The following is an 18,920-nucleotide window of genomic DNA, read 5'->3' as shown; positions in this document are numbered from 1 at the left end:
TCCTTCCTCTGTCACTCTCAACTCTCAGTTAATTGTAGCGAGCATTAGTGTCCCCTCACCTGCAAAATAAGGAGGCCGCAGGCCATTTCATTGGTAATGTTACGGAATTCTATGTAGTTGGCTTGGCCACTTGGCCTACTAGGAATGCTTTCTGTTGATTTTTATTTTGTATGATCTAGTTACTTGAAAATAATAAGTCCCAGACTGCATTAATGCTGAATGGCTGTTAGGGTCCACCTGAACCAGTCATGTTTGCTTTAAAATTTCTGAACTATTTTTAGCTCTTTTACTAGGAAAACAAAAAATAGCTGGTTACTACCTAAATACTTGTAAACAGTTTTTGAACAACAAACTTGGGTACATATAATATGATGGTGTGGAAGTGTGTATGTGTGTGTGTGTGTGTGTGTGTGTGTGTTTAATAAGCATCTGGTTGTATAGCATCAATACTTCTGTGTAATGAAGATTTTCAGCTGCAAACTACAGACTGTAAGGAATTCTAGGCTTGCCTCTATTTTTCCTCTATTACCTTGTAGTTTTCTTCTGGTTTTATATATTCTTAATCTAGCCTTTGGCTAGATTATCACAAAATAAGCATTTTATCTGCATTGAAAAATAAATGCTTTACATCTTTAGCTGTTTCTGTCTGTTTATATAATTTCTTCTGATCTCTACCTGTGTTTATTCTAAAATTGATTTTCTTATTTTCCTTTTCTTTTTTGCCATACCGTAAGTGACTACTCTCAAGGCATCTAGACATCTAGACATCTTTTAAAACATCTTTTTTTTTTTTTCTGTACCGGGGATCGAACTCGGGTCCTTGTGCTTGTGCAGCAGGCGGCGAAACCATTGAGCTAAATCCCCAGCCCCAAAACATCTTATTCAGATTATAGATCTCAGAGCATTACTAGGTCATGGAACTAATTTAATGGTTTTTTTTTTTAAAGAATCACAGTAGTGAGTATAAGTTATTTTGAAAAATGTTGCCATTTTATATCCATATCTGTATGTGCACACACTCTTGGTGTATGCATTGGGTGTATATGTAAAATGTATTTCTGTAATTCAGAGTAAAAAGTGTATGAACACCATTGCTCTACAGGACAGAGTCTATAGCTTCTTGCTCCTCTGAGGGACCCCTTTGCAGTGTAACCACAATGACAATAACCACAGTGTTTGCATTTCCCTTTTTGGTCCTGGTGACCACCCTGGCTTGATTGGCTGCATTCCTCAGTTGGCAAACACTGGGAAGTCTAGCATCACAGCCAGTACTTACCACTATATATTTTTGGTCTGACCTATTTCCACAGCCTTTTCTGATCTATGAAGTTACTGTCAACACACTGGGAGGTATTATTTATCTTCCTCCCATGGTTTTGGGTGACAAAGAATCATTCCTGGGAAAAGTACCACTGGGAAGGTTGTCCCTTACAAAACAATAAAGCTCTTTCTCAATGTTCCCTTGCAAACTTTTCCCCCTTGGACTTATCTGGTTGACAGGAATTAAAGCCACACCTCTGCACACATCGAAGACCTTATAATAACTGAAGACCAGTCTAATAGTACCTCAAAAATTCCCCATGTCCCCTTTGCTCTGAGTGCATCCTTTGGACTGAAATTGAGATGGCGACCAAGAGACAAAAGAACAGATTATGAAAAATCAGAATAGCTAACATGACTTCAGAAGCATTAGGAAAGAGAATCAAACATTAGTTACATAATGAACACAGCTGGACTAGAGGACTGGAGTCATCTTCAAGGGTCATAGTCATCGAGCTTGTCTATAGGAAAGCTTCGTGTTAAACCTAAAATGAAAAAGAAGAATAAATACATTATCCTACTTCATCCCCGAACAACCAAAGGTGTGGTAGGTATACAATTGTTAGATTACAACAAAGGAAACTGAGGTCCAGAAGATATGAAACCCAACCAAACATTATTGTCTTCTTCATTAACATAGCAGGAATTAATCCAGCGTTTACTGTGTTTAAGATGCTCTTAGTGCCTCAGAAAAAACATTGCTCTTAATTAACTTATTGAGGTTTAGCCTCCAGCCTTTAATCCATGGATTACACATATGCATTGTTACTCTATCCAATGGCAAAAGGGACTTTAGGAATAAGTTTTGAGACTTTAAAATAGAATATCCTGGACTGGATAGGTGGGCTGAATATAACTACATGAGCCCTTGGAAGCAGTTTTCTCTGTCTAGAGTCAGAAGTGGAAGTCAGAGAGACTCCCGGGGTAAGAAATCATCATGTCCTTGCTGGTTCTGAGATGTAGGGACTCTGTAGGGACCACTGACCTCTGGGAGCTAAGGGACTGCTGCCACTTACAGCTGGGAAGGAGACAGGGACCTTACCCCACACATGAACTCTGCCAGCAGCTGTGACAGCCATTTTCCTCCCAGTCCTCCAGAGGGGAACACAGCTCTACTGATACCTCAAGTGTGGTCTTGACCGATCCTACCAGGAGTTTAGTCAAGTCACAGTCACGCTGGGCTTGGATTTTCTGGCCCACAGAAACTGAGATAATGAGGTTTTGTTCTAAGCCACTAAATTTGTGGTCATTCCTTTCAGCAGCAGCAGAAAACTAATGCACTTTTCTAAATCTTTGGAGGTAAATGTTCTTATTTTAATTGTATGGATTGATGAAAGTAAAATTCAGTGTATGACTGGGATTTGAATCTAGATCTGTTTGGCTTTAAAGACCTCTTTGGCCCACTAAAACATCATGCTTTTTTCCATGAGATGTTGAAATATCTTCTAAAATATACATAGTTCCATGCAAATAAAAGATATGTTTGTGAGTGCAGTATTAGGAGTAATGTTTATTCCCTAAATGTAAGTTGGCTTTAAGAGTAAATGATCAGAGCGGTACTAAAAACACAGACAGAAAAGTAGTTTTCAATTTATGTTCAAGTTTAAAAGAAAAACAAGACAGAGCTATTGGGTTAATTATCCCTTTAAAAAAAATTAAACAAGCGCATTTTTGTTTGTATAAGAAATTGAGAGATCCATTTGAGTTCTGACTTTGAGACAAGGCCGAATTAAACCCACAGAGGCAGACATTTTAATCCATCTTTTGTTTCCTGAGGTACTAGATTACTCTTTTGGTCTGACAGGTGGATAAATTACTTTTCCCTGCTCAAGAATTCCCCAATCACACAACAATTTATGAGAGAAAGAGACATTAATATGTGATAAGAAATAGGTGATTGTTTGTGATTTAATGGGATTTACATATAAAATTATAATTATGATTTTTTGTGGTGATGAATTTTTGGACATAGAACATAGAGCACTACTATTTTTTTTATATTAAATTCTTTTATTGGTACATTGTAGGTATACAACACAATTACATTTCTCATTGGGAATTGTACCTTTACATAATGCATCTTGGTTCTTATTTTTTCCCCATTCCTAGCCCTCCCTTCACGCCCTCCACCCTTCCCGCCCTCCACCCTTCCCTATTTACAAAGACTTTATTTCCAGTTTTTCCATTTCTCATCATTTTTTCCTTTCCTTTCTTTCCTTTGCCCTGCCCCTCCCACTACCCCTACCCCTTTGGACCTTTTCTTCCTATTTTACATTATCAATTATTCATTCTAATCATTGGTACGTTTTAGGTATACAATATAATGACATTCATCATTGGAAATTTGCACCTTTATATAATCTCTCTTGGTTCTTATTTTTCACCCTTGCCCAGCCCTCCCTTCAACCCCTCCAGTCCTCCCTATTTACAAAGATTTTGTTCCTATTTTTCCATTTTCTCATATTAATCCCATTCCCTTCTATCCTTTCTCCTAGCCCTCCCACTTCCTTCCTCTTTGCTCCTTTTCTTCCTATTTCACATTACCTATTATACATTTAGTCCTTATTTACACCTTCAGTTTCTCACACCAGAGAAACTATTTGGTATTTACACATGTGTGTCCTATTTATTTCACTTAAGAGTATTCCCTCAATGTGCATCCACTTAACTATAAATGTCTCTAATTTCTCATTTTTTATGGCTGAGTAGTACTCCATTTTATAATAAAACCACATTTTCTTTATCCAGTCTCCAGTTGATGGGCATTTGGGCTGTTTCCAAGTTTTAGCTATTACAAACTGCGCTGCTATGAACATGGGTGCAGATATATCACTGTGGTATGATTCTTTTAATTCTTTGGGGAAGATCCCCAGCAGTGGAATAGCAGGGTCAAATGGGACTTCCAGTCCTAGTTCTTTCTTTGAGGTATGCCCATACTGATTTCCACAGTGGTTGCACCAGTCTGCACTCCCACCACCAGTGGAGCAGGGTTCCTCTTTCCCCACAGCCCCACCAGCATTTGTTATTGGTGGATTTCATGATAGCAGCCATGCTTTCTGGAGTGAAGTGGAATCTCAGCATTGTTTGCATTTGCATCTCTCGAATGACCAGTGATGTTGAACATTTTTTCATGTATTTATTTGCTATCTCTACTTCTTTGTCTGAGAAATGTCTGTTCATTTCAGATGCCCATTTTTGGATTGGGTCTTTAAATTTGGGAGGTCTGATCTTTTTAAGTTCTTTATAGATTTGAGATAGTAGACTTTTTTCTGAGGAAGAGCAGGTGAAGATTTTTTCCCACATTGTGGGTTGTCTCTTCACACTGCTGGTGGTTTCTCTTGCTGTGCAGAAGCTTTTTAATAAGAAGAGATCCCACTTGTTGATTGTTTGTGCTAGTTCACGGGCAACTGAGGTTTTGTTCATAAAATCTTTTCCTACACCGATGTCTTCAAGGGTTCTACCTAACCTCTGTTCCAACTGGTTCAGAGTTTCTATTTTAATATTTAGATCTTTAATCTATTTTGATTTTAGTTTAGTGCATGGTGAGAGATATAGGTCTAGTTTTAATCTTTGGCAAGTTGAAGCCCAATTTTTCCAGCACCATTTATTAAAGAGGCTATCTTTCCTCCAGTGAGGGTGTTTGGCTCCTTTGTCGAAGATGAGATGGCTGAGTGTGTCTGGCATTGTTTCTGCATCTTCTAATCTGTTCCACTGGTCCTCAGGTCTGTTTCTTTGCCAGTACCATGCTGTTTTTATCACAGTAGCTTTGTAGTATAGCTGCAGGTTGGGGATTGTGACACCCCCTGCCATGTCCCTGTTACCTAGAATTGCTTTTGCTATTCTGGGTCTCTTCTTGTTCCAAATGAATTTTTGGATTGTTTTCTCGAGGTCTATGAAGTATGCTGCTGGGATCTCAATTGGAATTGCATTAAATCTATATAGCAGTTTTGCAAGTATGGCCATTTTCACTATATTAATCCTTCCTACCCAGGAGCAGGGGATGTCTGTCCATTTTCTGATATCATCTTCAATCTCTCTTTTCAGAGTGCCATAGTTTTCAGAGAAGAGGTCTTTGATTTCTTTCGTTAGGATGATTCCTAGGTATTTCAGTTTTTTGGATGCTATTGAGAACACTACTATTTAGTGTCCATGTGGAGTCTTCCTAGCAGTTGTTGCCCTTCAGGGGACAACGAATTGAGGCCAGTATTCCTCATACCCGTTAAGGATCATAATTTCAGCTCAGTGTGTAAAATCGTTTATTCTTCTCTAAATTCCAGTCCTAATTTTCACTGATCACTTGTATGGACTGTACTTAGGTTGTGTAGGTGAAAGCTCACCTGTGCTTAGTGACTGTCACCTTGCTCTCTCTTCTCCTTATACCATTGCGCTCCATCCCTAAAATTCAGGATTCCAAGTGAATTTTCTCTGTTATAGAAATAATATCAATGCAGACAAGAAAATGAAAGTCTCTTTACTTTTCCATAGTTGATGAAGGCAATGTAAAGAAAGCTTAGTTACAATGTGGGGGGAGGGAGAAAAAGAAAAAAAGAAAAGAAAAAAATGTGTGTGGAACACTTATTTCAAAGAAATAAGGAATTCTGTTTCCCTTATGTCTCCAGTTGTGCATCTCTGGTTGATCTAACATTTTCTTTCTCTCTCATTCCTACAGGAGTACTATGACAAGGGAGATTATATCATTAGAGAGGGTGAGGAAGGAAGTACCTTTTTCATTTTGGCCAAAGGAAAGGTAAATACTAATTAAAGGGTAAAGTAAAAAATGTTTTTACAAAATTACTTTGCCATAAACATAACAATGTTCTAATAAGGACTTCTCTGCATTGAATAGTAAAGACGCTTTACCTAGAAGGGTCTTCAGGGCTTCTGTCTGAGGCTTGGGTTTGGGTTGGGACACCAAAAACTTATGATGGGTACCAGCTGAGAGACTAACATTTTAGTAACCTTCAAAATGTCACTTGACTTTCTCTGGACTTAGTTTCCTTGTATATAATGGCTGGGCTATTTGTGAAGTCCTTTCAAGCTTTGAGTATATGATTTTTGGTCCAAAGGACTAAGAACACAGCTGTAACATTTTTCATCCTACAACACTGACAAACTGCCAGTATAGGAGAAAGAAGACAGCAAATGATGATGGTCATGGTTAGACATCAAGCTAGAAAACCAATGTTGCTCAGAATTTCAATTCATACATAATAGTCTGAGTTGATTTACATACAGATCAAATATCACACACACACACATCTTTTTCTTTACCTAGTTTTCACGTTAATAACATGTATGTTGTTCCTGTGTTGAGTCTTATATTCCTCAGAGACAAAAAGCTTTTGTGAAATATTAAAGGAAAGAGTCAACAAGTGATCCTTTGTGTCTTTAAGCTGTCGGAGATTTTACATAATGTTCCATCTTCCCTGGAAGATTTTATTATCACAAGTCTGTCACTGCCTTTTGTAAACTGATTTGAACTTGACCACCAGTAAAGGAAAAACATGAACAAAAGAATTTCTGATCTCTGGGACTCTTCAGTAGTAACAGCCACTTCTTATGAATGCTTTCCTACCTGGGCCCCGTGCTTTGAAGGAATTCTGGCTAATGAAGAAGTTGCATTTATTATAGTTATTTTAAAATTTTTTATTTGTTGTGACATACATAAATGTCAATCAGAATTTCCAATCAGCATGAGGCAATAGTGTTACCATGCTGAATTGGAATAATTCTAGGCACAAATAGGGGATACTGTATTGAGGTCTTTGACCGTGCAGTGAAGGTTCTTCCTGAGATACCCGCAGAGGTTGTGCACTCTTCTCCAGCTCACATTTTGCATTCCATTTTACAGGACGTAGAATTTGTCCCATCTGTGGACACCAGACTTAGAACTCCTGATACTACCTTAATTCTTGATAGACCTGTCAGTTCTTTCAGGTGTCTTGCAGTAATAAAAGTTCCCACAAGACCATCATTATTATCTCTAGGAAGGAATCACTGGATTATGTTTTAATAATTAATCTTGTCAGGGGAGGTTTGAGTGGAGACTTCCTCTCACAGAGGGTAATCATCGGATTGTGTTAGCAAGAGATTGTTCAGATGCATCCGATGGAGGTAAGTTAATTGTCCTGACAGCTGCAGAAGTGATACTGTCTTATCATTTTTTCTTTCTTCATCAAGTTTATATAGGTCTGGAGGGTTTGGTTGAATGGATATTTGTTCAGATTTTCTTTTTGTTCTTCTGTTTTTGCTTAATATTGTTTAGGTAAAAGTCACACAGAGTACCGAGGGTCATGATCAACCACAGCTGATAAAAACACTGCAGACAGGAGAATACTTTGGAGAGAAAGCTCTGATCAGGTGAAGCCATGAATTTATATATTATAACTAAATAAAATGCTCAGGCTGTTTTGCATGTGAAACTACCCATTTAGAGTTGAACTATCCAATAAATGGCAACAAACATCCACAAATGAAATACAAATTTTGAACTAATTTCTAAAAAAATTTACTTTTATGCAGGAAACAAGTATACTAATTTTGCACAGCAAATAACTGGAAAGCCTTAAATTGGATGGTCAAAGTAAGATTAAGATTCTCTTAGAACTTTCAGTTGTACAGATCAATTTTAAAAATGGAAAATTATGGGCCGGGATTTAGCTCAGTGGTTTTGCCGCCTGCTGCACAAATGCAAGGACCCGAGTTCGATCTCCAGTACCAAAAAAAAAAAAAAAAAAGGAAAATTATAATTTAAAACAATAACAAGTTTTTATATTTCTATGGCCTGAAATATTTCCCTGTTCAGAGTGTGTTAAAAAATTAAAAATTTTAAATATCAGATAATGACATGTCAAAAGTAATGTGGTTTTAGGGATTTTTATCAGCTCATTTTAGAAACAACTCAAAATAACACATTTGAAATGTTTATCTGAGAGTTTAGTTTTTTGAGTTAAGAGTTTAATTACCATTAACCTAATTTATGAAAGAAATGTTCTTACTGGCTAATCAGGTGGCTGAGGGGACACTTATAAAACCTCATGTCTGAAGAAATTATTTTCCTAAATATAAATAACTGTATAAAATATAAAGTTAAGGGCCAGGGATTTAGCTCAGTGGTGCCGCTGCCCACCTCACAAGCACAAGGTTCTGAGTTTGATCCCTGGTACCAAAAAAAAAAAAAAGTTAAGTTTGAGGCAACATACATTTTTAGAATTATATACATTTTTAAATAAGTACTTCGAATAATTTAAGAAATCACTTAAAATTTATTTATAACTAAGTATTTTTATTTTAAATTTATGCTTAAAGGAGCAGTGTTTCTGTTCATTTTTCTTCTTTGGTTTATGAAGCCCAAGTTCTGCTGATTTATATGACAAGTTTACATAATTATAGAGCAACGATCAAGTAGTGAGAAGTTACCTGAAGACATATTTTATTCAAAAATTATAAAACTCTTATTTTAAAATAAAACCCAAGTGCTAAAACTTAATAAATTACATTATAGCTATTATGTAGGCAATTTAAAAGTGGAATTTAAGGACAACTTGAATGGCTCTTTCCAATTTTCAAGCTAGTAATGAGCTTGTTTCAATAGTAGGGAAATTGTCTTTCTTTTTATGCACTATCATAATGTAATAGCATTATCTAAAGCTTCAATGTTTTGTTCTTAACATTTACGCTTTATTTTTCTCATGCTCCTAAGTGAAATAACTGAAGTTTGGAAGTTAACAAAACTTTATGAAGCAGCTCTTGCAAGGAAGTGCGTTATTTGTTTTTGCTGGACCAGAAGTAATGTATGCTGTGTGTTCCACCAAGCCAAGAATAGTGCTTTCCTACAAGAAACATGAGAATTTATGTTTAATATGAACACCCAGCTTCCCAAGGCAATGAAAGTATATAAAGATAAAATCAATGGGAAGGAAAGCAGAGAACAAACATTTTTTATGTGTTTATGCATGTTTATGCCATTGCTTTTTAGGGCTGCTGCCTGTGACTACATACTCCTTATGTTCTGTATATTTTCATGACTTGACATTAAATAGTCTCCTGAGTTCTTTCAGAAATTTTTTGTGCAAAAATAAATCCATGGCACTTACACAGTTACTGTGCAAGGAATATAAGTTATTTTTGAACATTTAATACTTAAAAGATTTGGAGAGGATGTTCTTAGTGAAAAATCATGATGCTCCTATGTGAAAGGACTACCATAACTCCTTTTCTCTGAACACACAGATCAAATAGTTGGTCCATAATCCAAGATCTTGTCTGTGTCTAGAGCTACCTGCCTTCATCTCCACTATCTCTATCTATCTATCTATCTATCTATCTATCTATCTATCTATCTCCTACATACCTTTGTGTCTAACTGCACAAATACAGTTGAGCACAAACTGTTCTGCCTTTGATTCCAAGGTCTACCTAGCTGAAGTATTTTTCCTGCTGTCTTCCAGCAAGGATCCTATAAACTGGGGTGGGATTGTAGTTATGTCAGGTCTTCTAATGTCAGGTGAGCAGATGGGGGATTTTCTTGGAATGGTAGAGATGGGCACCAGAGTACTTTCTGTCCTACCTACTATGAAAGAAGGCACTTTAGTTTGGGTGATGCCATTTTTTATGTAGTTATGCAGAAGTCTCACTGGTTACTACTTCACTGATTTCCACTGCTCCTAGGTTACCTTACATGAATCTCTGAGCACTGGCTGCCATATGGGGTGTATTTTTTTAGTGTCTTTAATTTATCAGTAATAGAGGTAGGGAAACTAATGTAAGTTAAGGTTTCTAAAGATGTGCTTCCTTTTTTTTTTTTTTGTACCAAGGATCAAAGTTGGGACCTTGTACTTGCAAGGCAGGCAGGGGAACCACTGAGCTAAATCCCCAGCCCCAAGATGTGCTTTACTTGATGCTTGACCTATTGATATTCATTAGGAAAAGCATCATCAGATCATATACTATACAATTATTCATCATATCTAAAATATTAGTTGTAAGATATACCGCTGTATTATGTGCCTCTGAGAAAGACAGTGCTGATAATTACACTCCAACTCATTATCAGTCATAATCCATTCACTGATCACAAAGATTTTTAATGGGGGCCGGGGATTTAGCTCAGTGGTTCCGCTGCCTGCCTTGCAAGAGCAAGGACCCTACTTCCTTCCCCGGTACCAAAAAGAAAAAGATTTTAATGGAAAAAGATACATTTACATTCTATGAATCATAATTTTTTTTTTTTTGGTACCGGGGATTGAACTCGGGTCCTTGCACTTTCCAGGTAAGCAGCAGAACCACTGAGCTAAATCCCCAGCCCTGAAGTCATAATATTTTTGTATTGAATTAATTTGGTGATATGGCATTGAACACCCTTCCTCTTTGGGTTACATTTTTGATCAGTTTATATCATATATTAATTTCTTGGCTGTTTGCCCTAACTTTCTCTGATCAGTTCATTACTGTGCTGCCTCCTTGTTAATTAGTCATTCTACTTTGATCAGGGGAGAGCTATGTTGTTTTGCCTGTTGCAGAGCTCAGAATGAGATTCCATACCCAGTTACAGTCAGTGATCCCTCTGTTTCCAGCTCAATTTTCTCTGAATTCCTTGTACACATAACTTTTTTGGCACACATTTCAGATCCTTTTGTTTTCTTTCCTATTTTTAAAAGGGATTGAATATAAATTACCATGTTACAAAAAAAAAAGCATAGTCTTTAGAAGGCTTAACTGAGGGTTATGCTTTTATATAAAGTAGTAGATTCTCTAGTAAAAATGGATGTTTAATGAAAGCTGGCTCTTTTGTCTGCAGTGATGACGTGAGGTCTGCTAACATTATTGCTGAAGAAAATGATGTTGCATGCCTGGTGATTGATCGAGAGTGAGTATCTTGATACGATTGGAGAAGGCAGGCTGTTGCCACCTTTGAAGACATGGCCTTCTGTTACTCTGAGGGCTGATCTGTTTTCACATTCATCACCACTTGGAAATGCTAGCCAATCCTCAGCTGAGAGTACAGTCTATTAAAATTCATGAGAAGGAACTGGGCCTTCTGATCTGAATCTGTCTGTGGCAGTGGCAGATGCTGGCAGGCTAAATATTTTGTGTGCAGAATTTGTACATAAATATCACCAGCAGACTGATTTAAATTCTACTACTTCCAGAGGAATAAACTTATTAATGCTCTTAGAGGTTTTTCCCATACAATATAGTGAGCAGTTGCATAATTTATTTCTAAAATGCCTTTAGCATTCAAAAAGAGTTTTGAACAAATCCTTTCTAAAAATATAAAATGTTCATTAGCTATATATTTCTAGAGAAGTTCTAACATCTGTAAGTGATGTGTATCAACACTGATACCTAAATAAGAATAAGTCTTATTTTGTGTCTTTCACTCACTTTAAATCATATTTTAACCTGGCCTCTTCTCTCTCTCATTTATCAGTTATTTATTGGCTATGAAATACAATAAAGGAAACCTAAATATACCAAAGCTAAGCCATTGTCTATAAAAGGCCATATGTGGTCAAGTAAATAGTGCATGCTAATGAAATACTAACAAAAAACAGTAAGGCTACAAAGGAGTGTCACAAGGGAATATGTAGTTGACTGCTGATAAGTACAACATTTATTGAATGTAGACTCAGAGATGTAGAGTTGGAAAGAACTTTAGAGGATTAAAATCCTTTTTATCATGGAAAATTTCAAACATTGAAAAATAGACATAATGGTGTCATGCACCTCTAAATACAAATTCAGCAATTCTCAATTCATGTTTCCTATATACCCCTTCACCACTCCATGTAGTTTGACTTTTCAAACTACAATTATGAAATTATTTCATGTATATATTTTTGTGGTCTTAAAAGTTCACAGCAATTCTTAATATCACTTAGAGTTGTTTTAATTCTTTCCTTTACAAGTAAGAAAAGCAAGTCTTTGTGAGGTTAAAGAATTGCCCCAGTGGGGCCATCTGTGATCAAGTAGGGGGTGTTTCCCAGGGTCCTAATTCAGTTCTGCATGCTTTCATACATGCTTGGTGGCTCTCATAACAGCTGCTAAGAAGTTACTATGCAGACAAATTGTCAAGGCTGATTTTATTTTTCAAGTGTGCAGATGGAGCTTAAAGAGTTACTAGGATTTTTTCTAAGCAAAGAGGAAATGTGTCATCACGCTAGATGAAGTAAAACTGCAAAGCAAAGACATTGAGCTAGGAAAGTACAAAGCGTGTTCAGATAAAGATAATTTTTGGATTCCAACTCTCAAATGGAAGATGTATTGTTCCAGTAATGCATTATTTTGTATGCATTACTTGAAAGAATATGCATGCCCCAACTAACATTAGCTCTGTGGTATAATTGCTGGGACAAAACATTTGATAGAAAAGAAGAGCCCTTTTCTTTTTTCTTCATTGTAATCACATACATCAAATATTTATGTAATATCTCATAATCCATAAAACTTGCAATAACATTACATATTTTATAAATTACTTAGAAGTTAAATTTTTGTTTAATTCACATGCGTATCACTGACAGTCTAAAATATATATGTGGTACAATAAAAGTTTTACAAATTTTGTGGATTTATTCTGTGGAGGAGAGATAATGAACCAGGTTTCCCTGGGTTGATCTACGTCCTGGATTTTCTGGAATTGTTAGGAGACATATTATTTTGGCATCTCCAAAACATATCCCAGATTGGATGATAAATGATATGACCATGCAAGCTATGACTTAGAGTAGATTAAGATCCTGCAAAATGCTCCCATAACATGCTGTATACCCTAATTGTGCCATTATTGTCACTTTAACTGTGTTGTTTAACATCTGTCTTCCTACTTCTGAAAACTTTGAGAATGCGGAAACGTATGACTTGCTCCAGAGCACTGCTGCTGTAGTGCCAGCATCTGCCACCGTCAGCACCTGGGAAGTGCTCGCCAGATGGTGGCTCAGTAAAGCCTACTATCCTTGCAATGCAATACTGTGACTGCAGACCTACAGATTTTAGTTCTTCTTTCTTAGTTCATGATTTTAACGAATGTGTAACACATTCACAACGGGGCCATAATTTGTATGCCTTGCTGCCCTGTGGCTCTGATTTGAATTCCATCATCTGATGTTAATAGCTAATCACTGGTGGTTCAGGCTACCCAATAGGCCAGACATGCATGTACCACTGGTGGTTCAAGCCAGTGGAAATTGTGTTTTTAAAATAACTGCAGTGCAAGAGGAAAGTTGGAATGATATTTCCTCCTTACAGTTCTTTTTCTTTTTGAGACAGAGTCTCACTATGTATTTCAGGCTGGCCTTGAACTCACTTTGTAGCCCAGGCTGGCCTCCAACTTGCAGTGATCCTATTGCCTCAACTTCCCTAGTGCTAGGATTACAGGTGTGCACCACTACACCCAGCTAATATTTACTATTTTTTAAATTTGATAGAAGATGTGAAATAATAGTGTGGTAAGTGTTCTAAGCAAATTGCAAGTGTTTGTTATTGGTCACAAATCCATCCTTGTTAGATTGTTTGGACAAATCTCAAAGGAGTTGATTAGTTACTCTTGGGGCTCTAACATCTGACTGAATACTGGCTGTTTTAAAGTTGCAGCTAGAATGTTGTAGCTGTTGGAACTTGGCTTTAAGGTTAGTTAGCAGGCAACATCTAGGGACTTGTGGCACCAGTATGACTTGCATTAAAAAATAAAATTTGTTGAAACAATGCTTTGATTAGCTTAGTAGCAAAATAATCGTGAAACAAGGAATAAATAAAGCAAAAAGTACAAATAGCATTTCCTTTTTATTTGAAAATTTCAGCTGTTATGGAAATTAGAATTGTCCTGGATATGTTTTATGTCTCACTACTCTGCAGTCAGCAAAGGTCTGTCCCAACAACAGGGTAGAAAAGAGTGGGGAGCACTATTAGAAGACTCTGCCTAGTGTGCAATACACTGAGAATAATGCAGAGATGGACTGGCTGTCAGTTAAGTGTGTGTAGAGGCAGGAAGTTGTGGGAGTCCGTTGTGGTACTGGTTTATTAGCTTTGAGTATTTTGAGGTAAATTCTAATTCTTTTCATTCGACTATGTACTAGGTCCTTAAAATGTTACCAAAATGATTAAAGTATGGTCTGTGCTTTCAAGGACACTATTTTGTAGTAAGGAAGAGAAATACCCTAAAACTCACAAATCAAGGTCGATTGTTAGAAGAGGGTATGGGGAGTCGCCGGAAGTACAATCAAGACAATTATCTTTTCACTAGTGAGGAATGGAATTCATTTTTCTCTTGGGCAGTGTAGCATGTAGAAATTTCAGGGATAGTGGACTGGGACTGGAGTTTAGATCAGGTGAGCACCAGCTCCATGATCTAAGAAGGGTGAGTGAGGGCAATGGAAAATACTAAGAACAGAACTATGTTAAGGTGAAAAAAAATGGATTTAATTATGAAAGATGTGAAATGTGGAGAGTTATCAGAGACAAAGAAGAAATAAATTTTATCCTTGATCTTTAAAATAAATAGCTTAATTTAATTAAGTAACATTAGAAGAATCTATAACCCCTCAAACCTGTTGATTCAGTAGGTGGATCATGTGTGCTCTTTCCACTGTCTTTTTAAAACAAAACAAGTAAGTGTTGATAAACCAGAAGTGCAAGCCAGATAACTATAGACAGTATTTTCTCACTGATAGCTCTCTTTGTTTTCATAAACAAAAGATCAATTATGGGGCTTTTAGTAACTAGTCTACATATTATAGCACCTTTCATAACCCATAAACTATTTGAAACAACGTACAAAGCCATGAGTAACCATACAAATAGTGATTTATGAGTTTAAGAAGAATGTCAAGTTGCCTTGGTATCAGCACAGAGCACCTTATTTTATTTTATTTATTTAGAACATTCAACCAAACTGTTGGGACATTTGAAGAACTTCAAAAATACCTTGAAGGGTATGTGGCAAACCTGAACCGTGATGATGAAAAAAGACATGCGAAGTAAGTGGGAGAACATTTTTCTACCTAGATTTGACTTGTGGCAGCAGATAAAGGAGGGGATACAGGGATAAGATTGCCTGTAGTAGCTTGTAATAGTTCTTCCACAAACAAGACACTACTTAGCACTGGAATGGAGATTTAGTTTATAAGCAGTTAGCAACTTTGTTTTGGGTGTTGAGTAAGACTTTTAGGGAGGAAACATTGGTAACTTAGCTCAAAAGGACATTAATGCTTGAGTATAGCCAAAGAATAGGGTTATAGTGAGAATTTTTCAAAGTGTAAGGGAGCTACCACCTACTGACGTGTGTGGGGGGTGGTGTGGGTAGGGCTGTAATTCAACAGAAAATCTATTTTCAGTGAAAATTATTTGCTAGAACTTTTTAATTTTTATTTTAGGTCTTTATCTTTTGCAGTGCTGGGCATTTACCCCAGGGCCTAGCATGTGCTAGACAAGCGCTCTACACTGAGCCAGACTCCCAACCCTTAAAATATTTTTGAGTGAAAGCTTAAACACATGCTTACCAGATAGTGCTATTGAAGCTATATTATCAAAATTTCTAGAAGATTGAAGGTTGAGTTAGGGCATCTGACCAGTACCTACTATATTTTTTGCAAAGAATACATTTGTGATATTATGCCAGAATCCTTTCCCACTCATAGCTTATGAATATATAACTCAGAGAAGTAAGTCTTAATTAAAAGAGAAAAATAGATATTTCCAAACAATACATAGACATAATGTAAGAAATGTGCTTTTTGTACTTCACGAAGCAGTTATTCTGGGTAAGCCATGGAAAACTTCAAAATCGAATAAAAGTAGCAAAAGAATGCAAAGATTCTGGGTATGGCCTTTTCTGGTCTGTGCTGCAATGGACATGGCTCCTTTGTTACCTCCCATCCACTCCTTTTCTGAGTTGTATATTTATTAATGGCTGTATTGAGGAATATTTCAATTTGACTTTTGGGTATTTCCTGTTGTGTGTGTGTGTGTGTGTGTGTGTGTGTGTGTGTGTGTTATATATTCCATTGTTTTTCTCTCCAGATGTGCCTGAATCTGGTCCCACTGTATCAAAGTTGAGATAGCTTTTATGGCAGCTCTAGGCAGTGCTGCAGGCAGAAATAAGATGCCTGAGAGTGGACTTTGTGAAAGACGTGGCACTTGCTCAAGTGCCACAAAACGGCATGAGTGTAAAGTTTCGCTTCTCTCATTCAGGAGGTCCATGTCTAACTGGAAGCTGTCCAAAGCACTCTCTCTGGAGATGATTCAGCTGAAGGAGAAGGTGGCCAGATTTTCCTCCTCATCCCCCTTCCAGAACCTTGAGATTATCGCAACACTGGGCGTTGGTGGGTTCGGAAGAGTTGAGCTTGTAAGGGGTTTACGTTTCAAGCATCTGAGAGAACCCTTTTGACTTTCTTGTTTTATATTCCAGATGATCTTGGAGGAATATGTGAATTATATTTGCTATCTCAAATATTGTTTTGATCTTAAATCAAGAAAGTAAACTTTTCAATCTGTATGTTGTATAGTAGCAGATCTGCGCTAGTAACTTGTAATAATTGGCTGATAGTTCAAGCTTCTTACATCAACCCTTTGGTGAATTTGTTTTCTTGATTATGATTATCAGAGAATTAGCAAGTAAGCATTCACAAGGCTGTAAAAAGGAAAACAATATTTCTGATCAGCAAAATGTGTATCTATAAATGTATACATTTACGACACGTTAACTTTCGATAATCTAAAGAATAGAAGAATGTTTACAGCAGAAATTATCTAGAAATTGAATCTTGAATATTATGGTTATATTCCTTAAGCATCTCACTACCATGTCTGTGTTTGGCTTTCATTATCCTATTATGGGGTGGCTCAAAATTTTCCATCTGAAAAAAAATAGAAGATGATGCAAAAGGCCATTTGAAGAGCAGCCTTCTGTTGTGTTGAATAGGACAGCTGGAAACTTCCAGGATGATTGCAGGTGTATCTTCCACATCACCACCTGTCTGTGCTTAATAATCAGCTTTCAAGGAGTAGCAGAAGCAGCACTGTCAGATCAAGTATCCTGAGGAAACTACGTAAGGGAAATCTGTAGCTTATTGGGTGCAGATGGCTCAGAGCCCTTGGCAATTACCAAGCCCTTCTTTGCCCAGCATATTTCTAACAATCCAGTGTGTACTGACCTCTGGGAGCTATGTGGATGCCTCTGTCTGCTGATGGCCCCAGGCAGGAGCAGATCTACCTTGCTGCTGGAGACTCTAGATAGTACTCTCTACACCTAGCCCATACCTCATCTCTGATGGGTGTGGGAAAATGATTTTTTTAATAGGTCAACAAATGTTTGTAATATTTCTATGCCATATGGAGAGATAAAGGCATTAGCCATCGCAGTAGTGTTTGCCACCAAAGATCATGGCAAAAGGATTGAATTAGCAGTGCTGTGATCTGTTATCCTTGACACTGATTGAAGCAGTAATTCCACCAGTGATTTAAAAGTTGTAGGCAGTGAGCAAAATCCAGAGTGCACCTATTTTTGCACAGCTTAGTTACTTGATTAGTGTAGTCTGCTTATAGGGTTTTAAACCTGTCAGAAAAAACCCCTTATTTTTAAATCTTAGCTTCCATTTAAAGGAAAATTCTTATTTTGCATCTAGACTAGCACTGTCCTATAGACATATGTGCACTGAGGGAAATGTCCTACATCTATCCTATTCAGTTGGGTAGTCAGTAGGGCATTGTGGCTCTTGAGTGTGGGAAACGTAGCTAGTGCAATTGAGGAACTGAATGTTGGATTTTAATTAATGTAAAATTTGCTAGGCATGGTGGTGCATGCTTGTAATCCCAGTACTGTGGAAATGTGAAACAAGAGGATAGCAAGTTTGAGCCCAGCCTGGGCAAGTTAGCAAGCCTTTGTCTCAATAAAATAAATCAATAAAAATGTAAAGGGCTGGGGATGTCGCTCAGTGCAAAGGCCCTGCGTTTAATCCCCAGCACCACAATAAATAAATAAATAAATAACTTCCTGTGATTAGTAACTATTCTACTGAATAATTCAGACACAGAATTGACTTAATATGTTTTGCTTTGAAAAATAAAAAAGGTGAATATTAAGATTAAGACATAAGAATTTGGGGCAATTCATGCCATAATTTTTCATGTTGCACAAGCAAATCTGAATAGATATCTAAAGATTAAGTCTCTAGCCAGAATTTTTTCTTGTTTCAAAAAAAACTCCCTTAGAACCAGATCTCTGAGCTGTCTTGGAAATTATGATTAAAGGGAAATGTGTACACATATATAGAACTCAGTTTTGGGGGGGCAAGAGGTTAAATACTATTTAAATACAAAATGATTTTAGCTCTCATTAATTAATGTTTTAAATAGAGATTGCAGATCTTCCTTGCTTTGGTAAGTTCCTTCTGAGTGTCTTTCTGTTTCTTACATAGGTCAAGGTAAAAAACGAGAATGTCGCTTTTGCTATGAAGTGCATAAGGAAGAAGCACATAGTGGACACCAAGCAGCAGGAGCACATCTACTCTGAGAAGAGGATCTTGGAAGAGCTGTGTTCTCCGTTCATTGTGAAGTAAATGAGCATTCTGCCTCCCTAAGCTCTGGAGTTGCAGGCTCTTCTT

The 18,920-nt window shown here is 37.0% G+C and overlaps 1 protein-coding gene across 6 annotated transcripts in view; it reads left to right on the top strand.

Moving 5' to 3' along the window:
• Prkg2 (protein kinase cGMP-dependent 2) overlaps positions 1-18,920 on the top strand; it is a 104,590-nt gene that overhangs the window by 40,724 nt on the left and 44,946 nt on the right. For 4 of the 6 annotated variants that reach the window (XM_004847993.3, XM_004847992.3, XM_087215894.1 and 1 more), the window contains exons 7-12: positions 5,990-6,067; positions 7,586-7,680; positions 11,120-11,188; positions 15,198-15,296; positions 16,510-16,663; positions 18,735-18,871. In XM_004847993.3, the coding sequence (XP_004848050.2) occupies positions 5,990-6,067; positions 7,586-7,680; positions 11,120-11,188; positions 15,198-15,296; positions 16,510-16,663; positions 18,735-18,871 (632 nt within the window). Of the gene's footprint in view, positions 1-5,989; positions 6,068-7,585; positions 7,681-11,119; positions 11,189-15,197; positions 15,297-16,509; positions 16,664-16,729; positions 17,367-18,734; positions 18,872-18,920 lie in introns of those variants that run through there. The other 2 variants (XM_013073353.3, XM_021260976.2) reach the window with 2 other exon arrangements.

The sequence above is a fragment of the Heterocephalus glaber genome, unplaced genomic scaffold (genome assembly GCF_053883595.1).
Source record: "Heterocephalus glaber isolate CG9 unplaced genomic scaffold, H.glaber_assembly_v1.0 deba00001454, whole genome shotgun sequence".
In the NCBI taxonomy this organism is placed as follows: Eukaryota; Metazoa; Chordata; class Mammalia; order Rodentia; family Bathyergidae; genus Heterocephalus; species Heterocephalus glaber.
The sequence above is the reverse complement of the archived record's forward strand: the minus strand, read 5'-3'. Positions and strand labels throughout refer to the sequence as shown.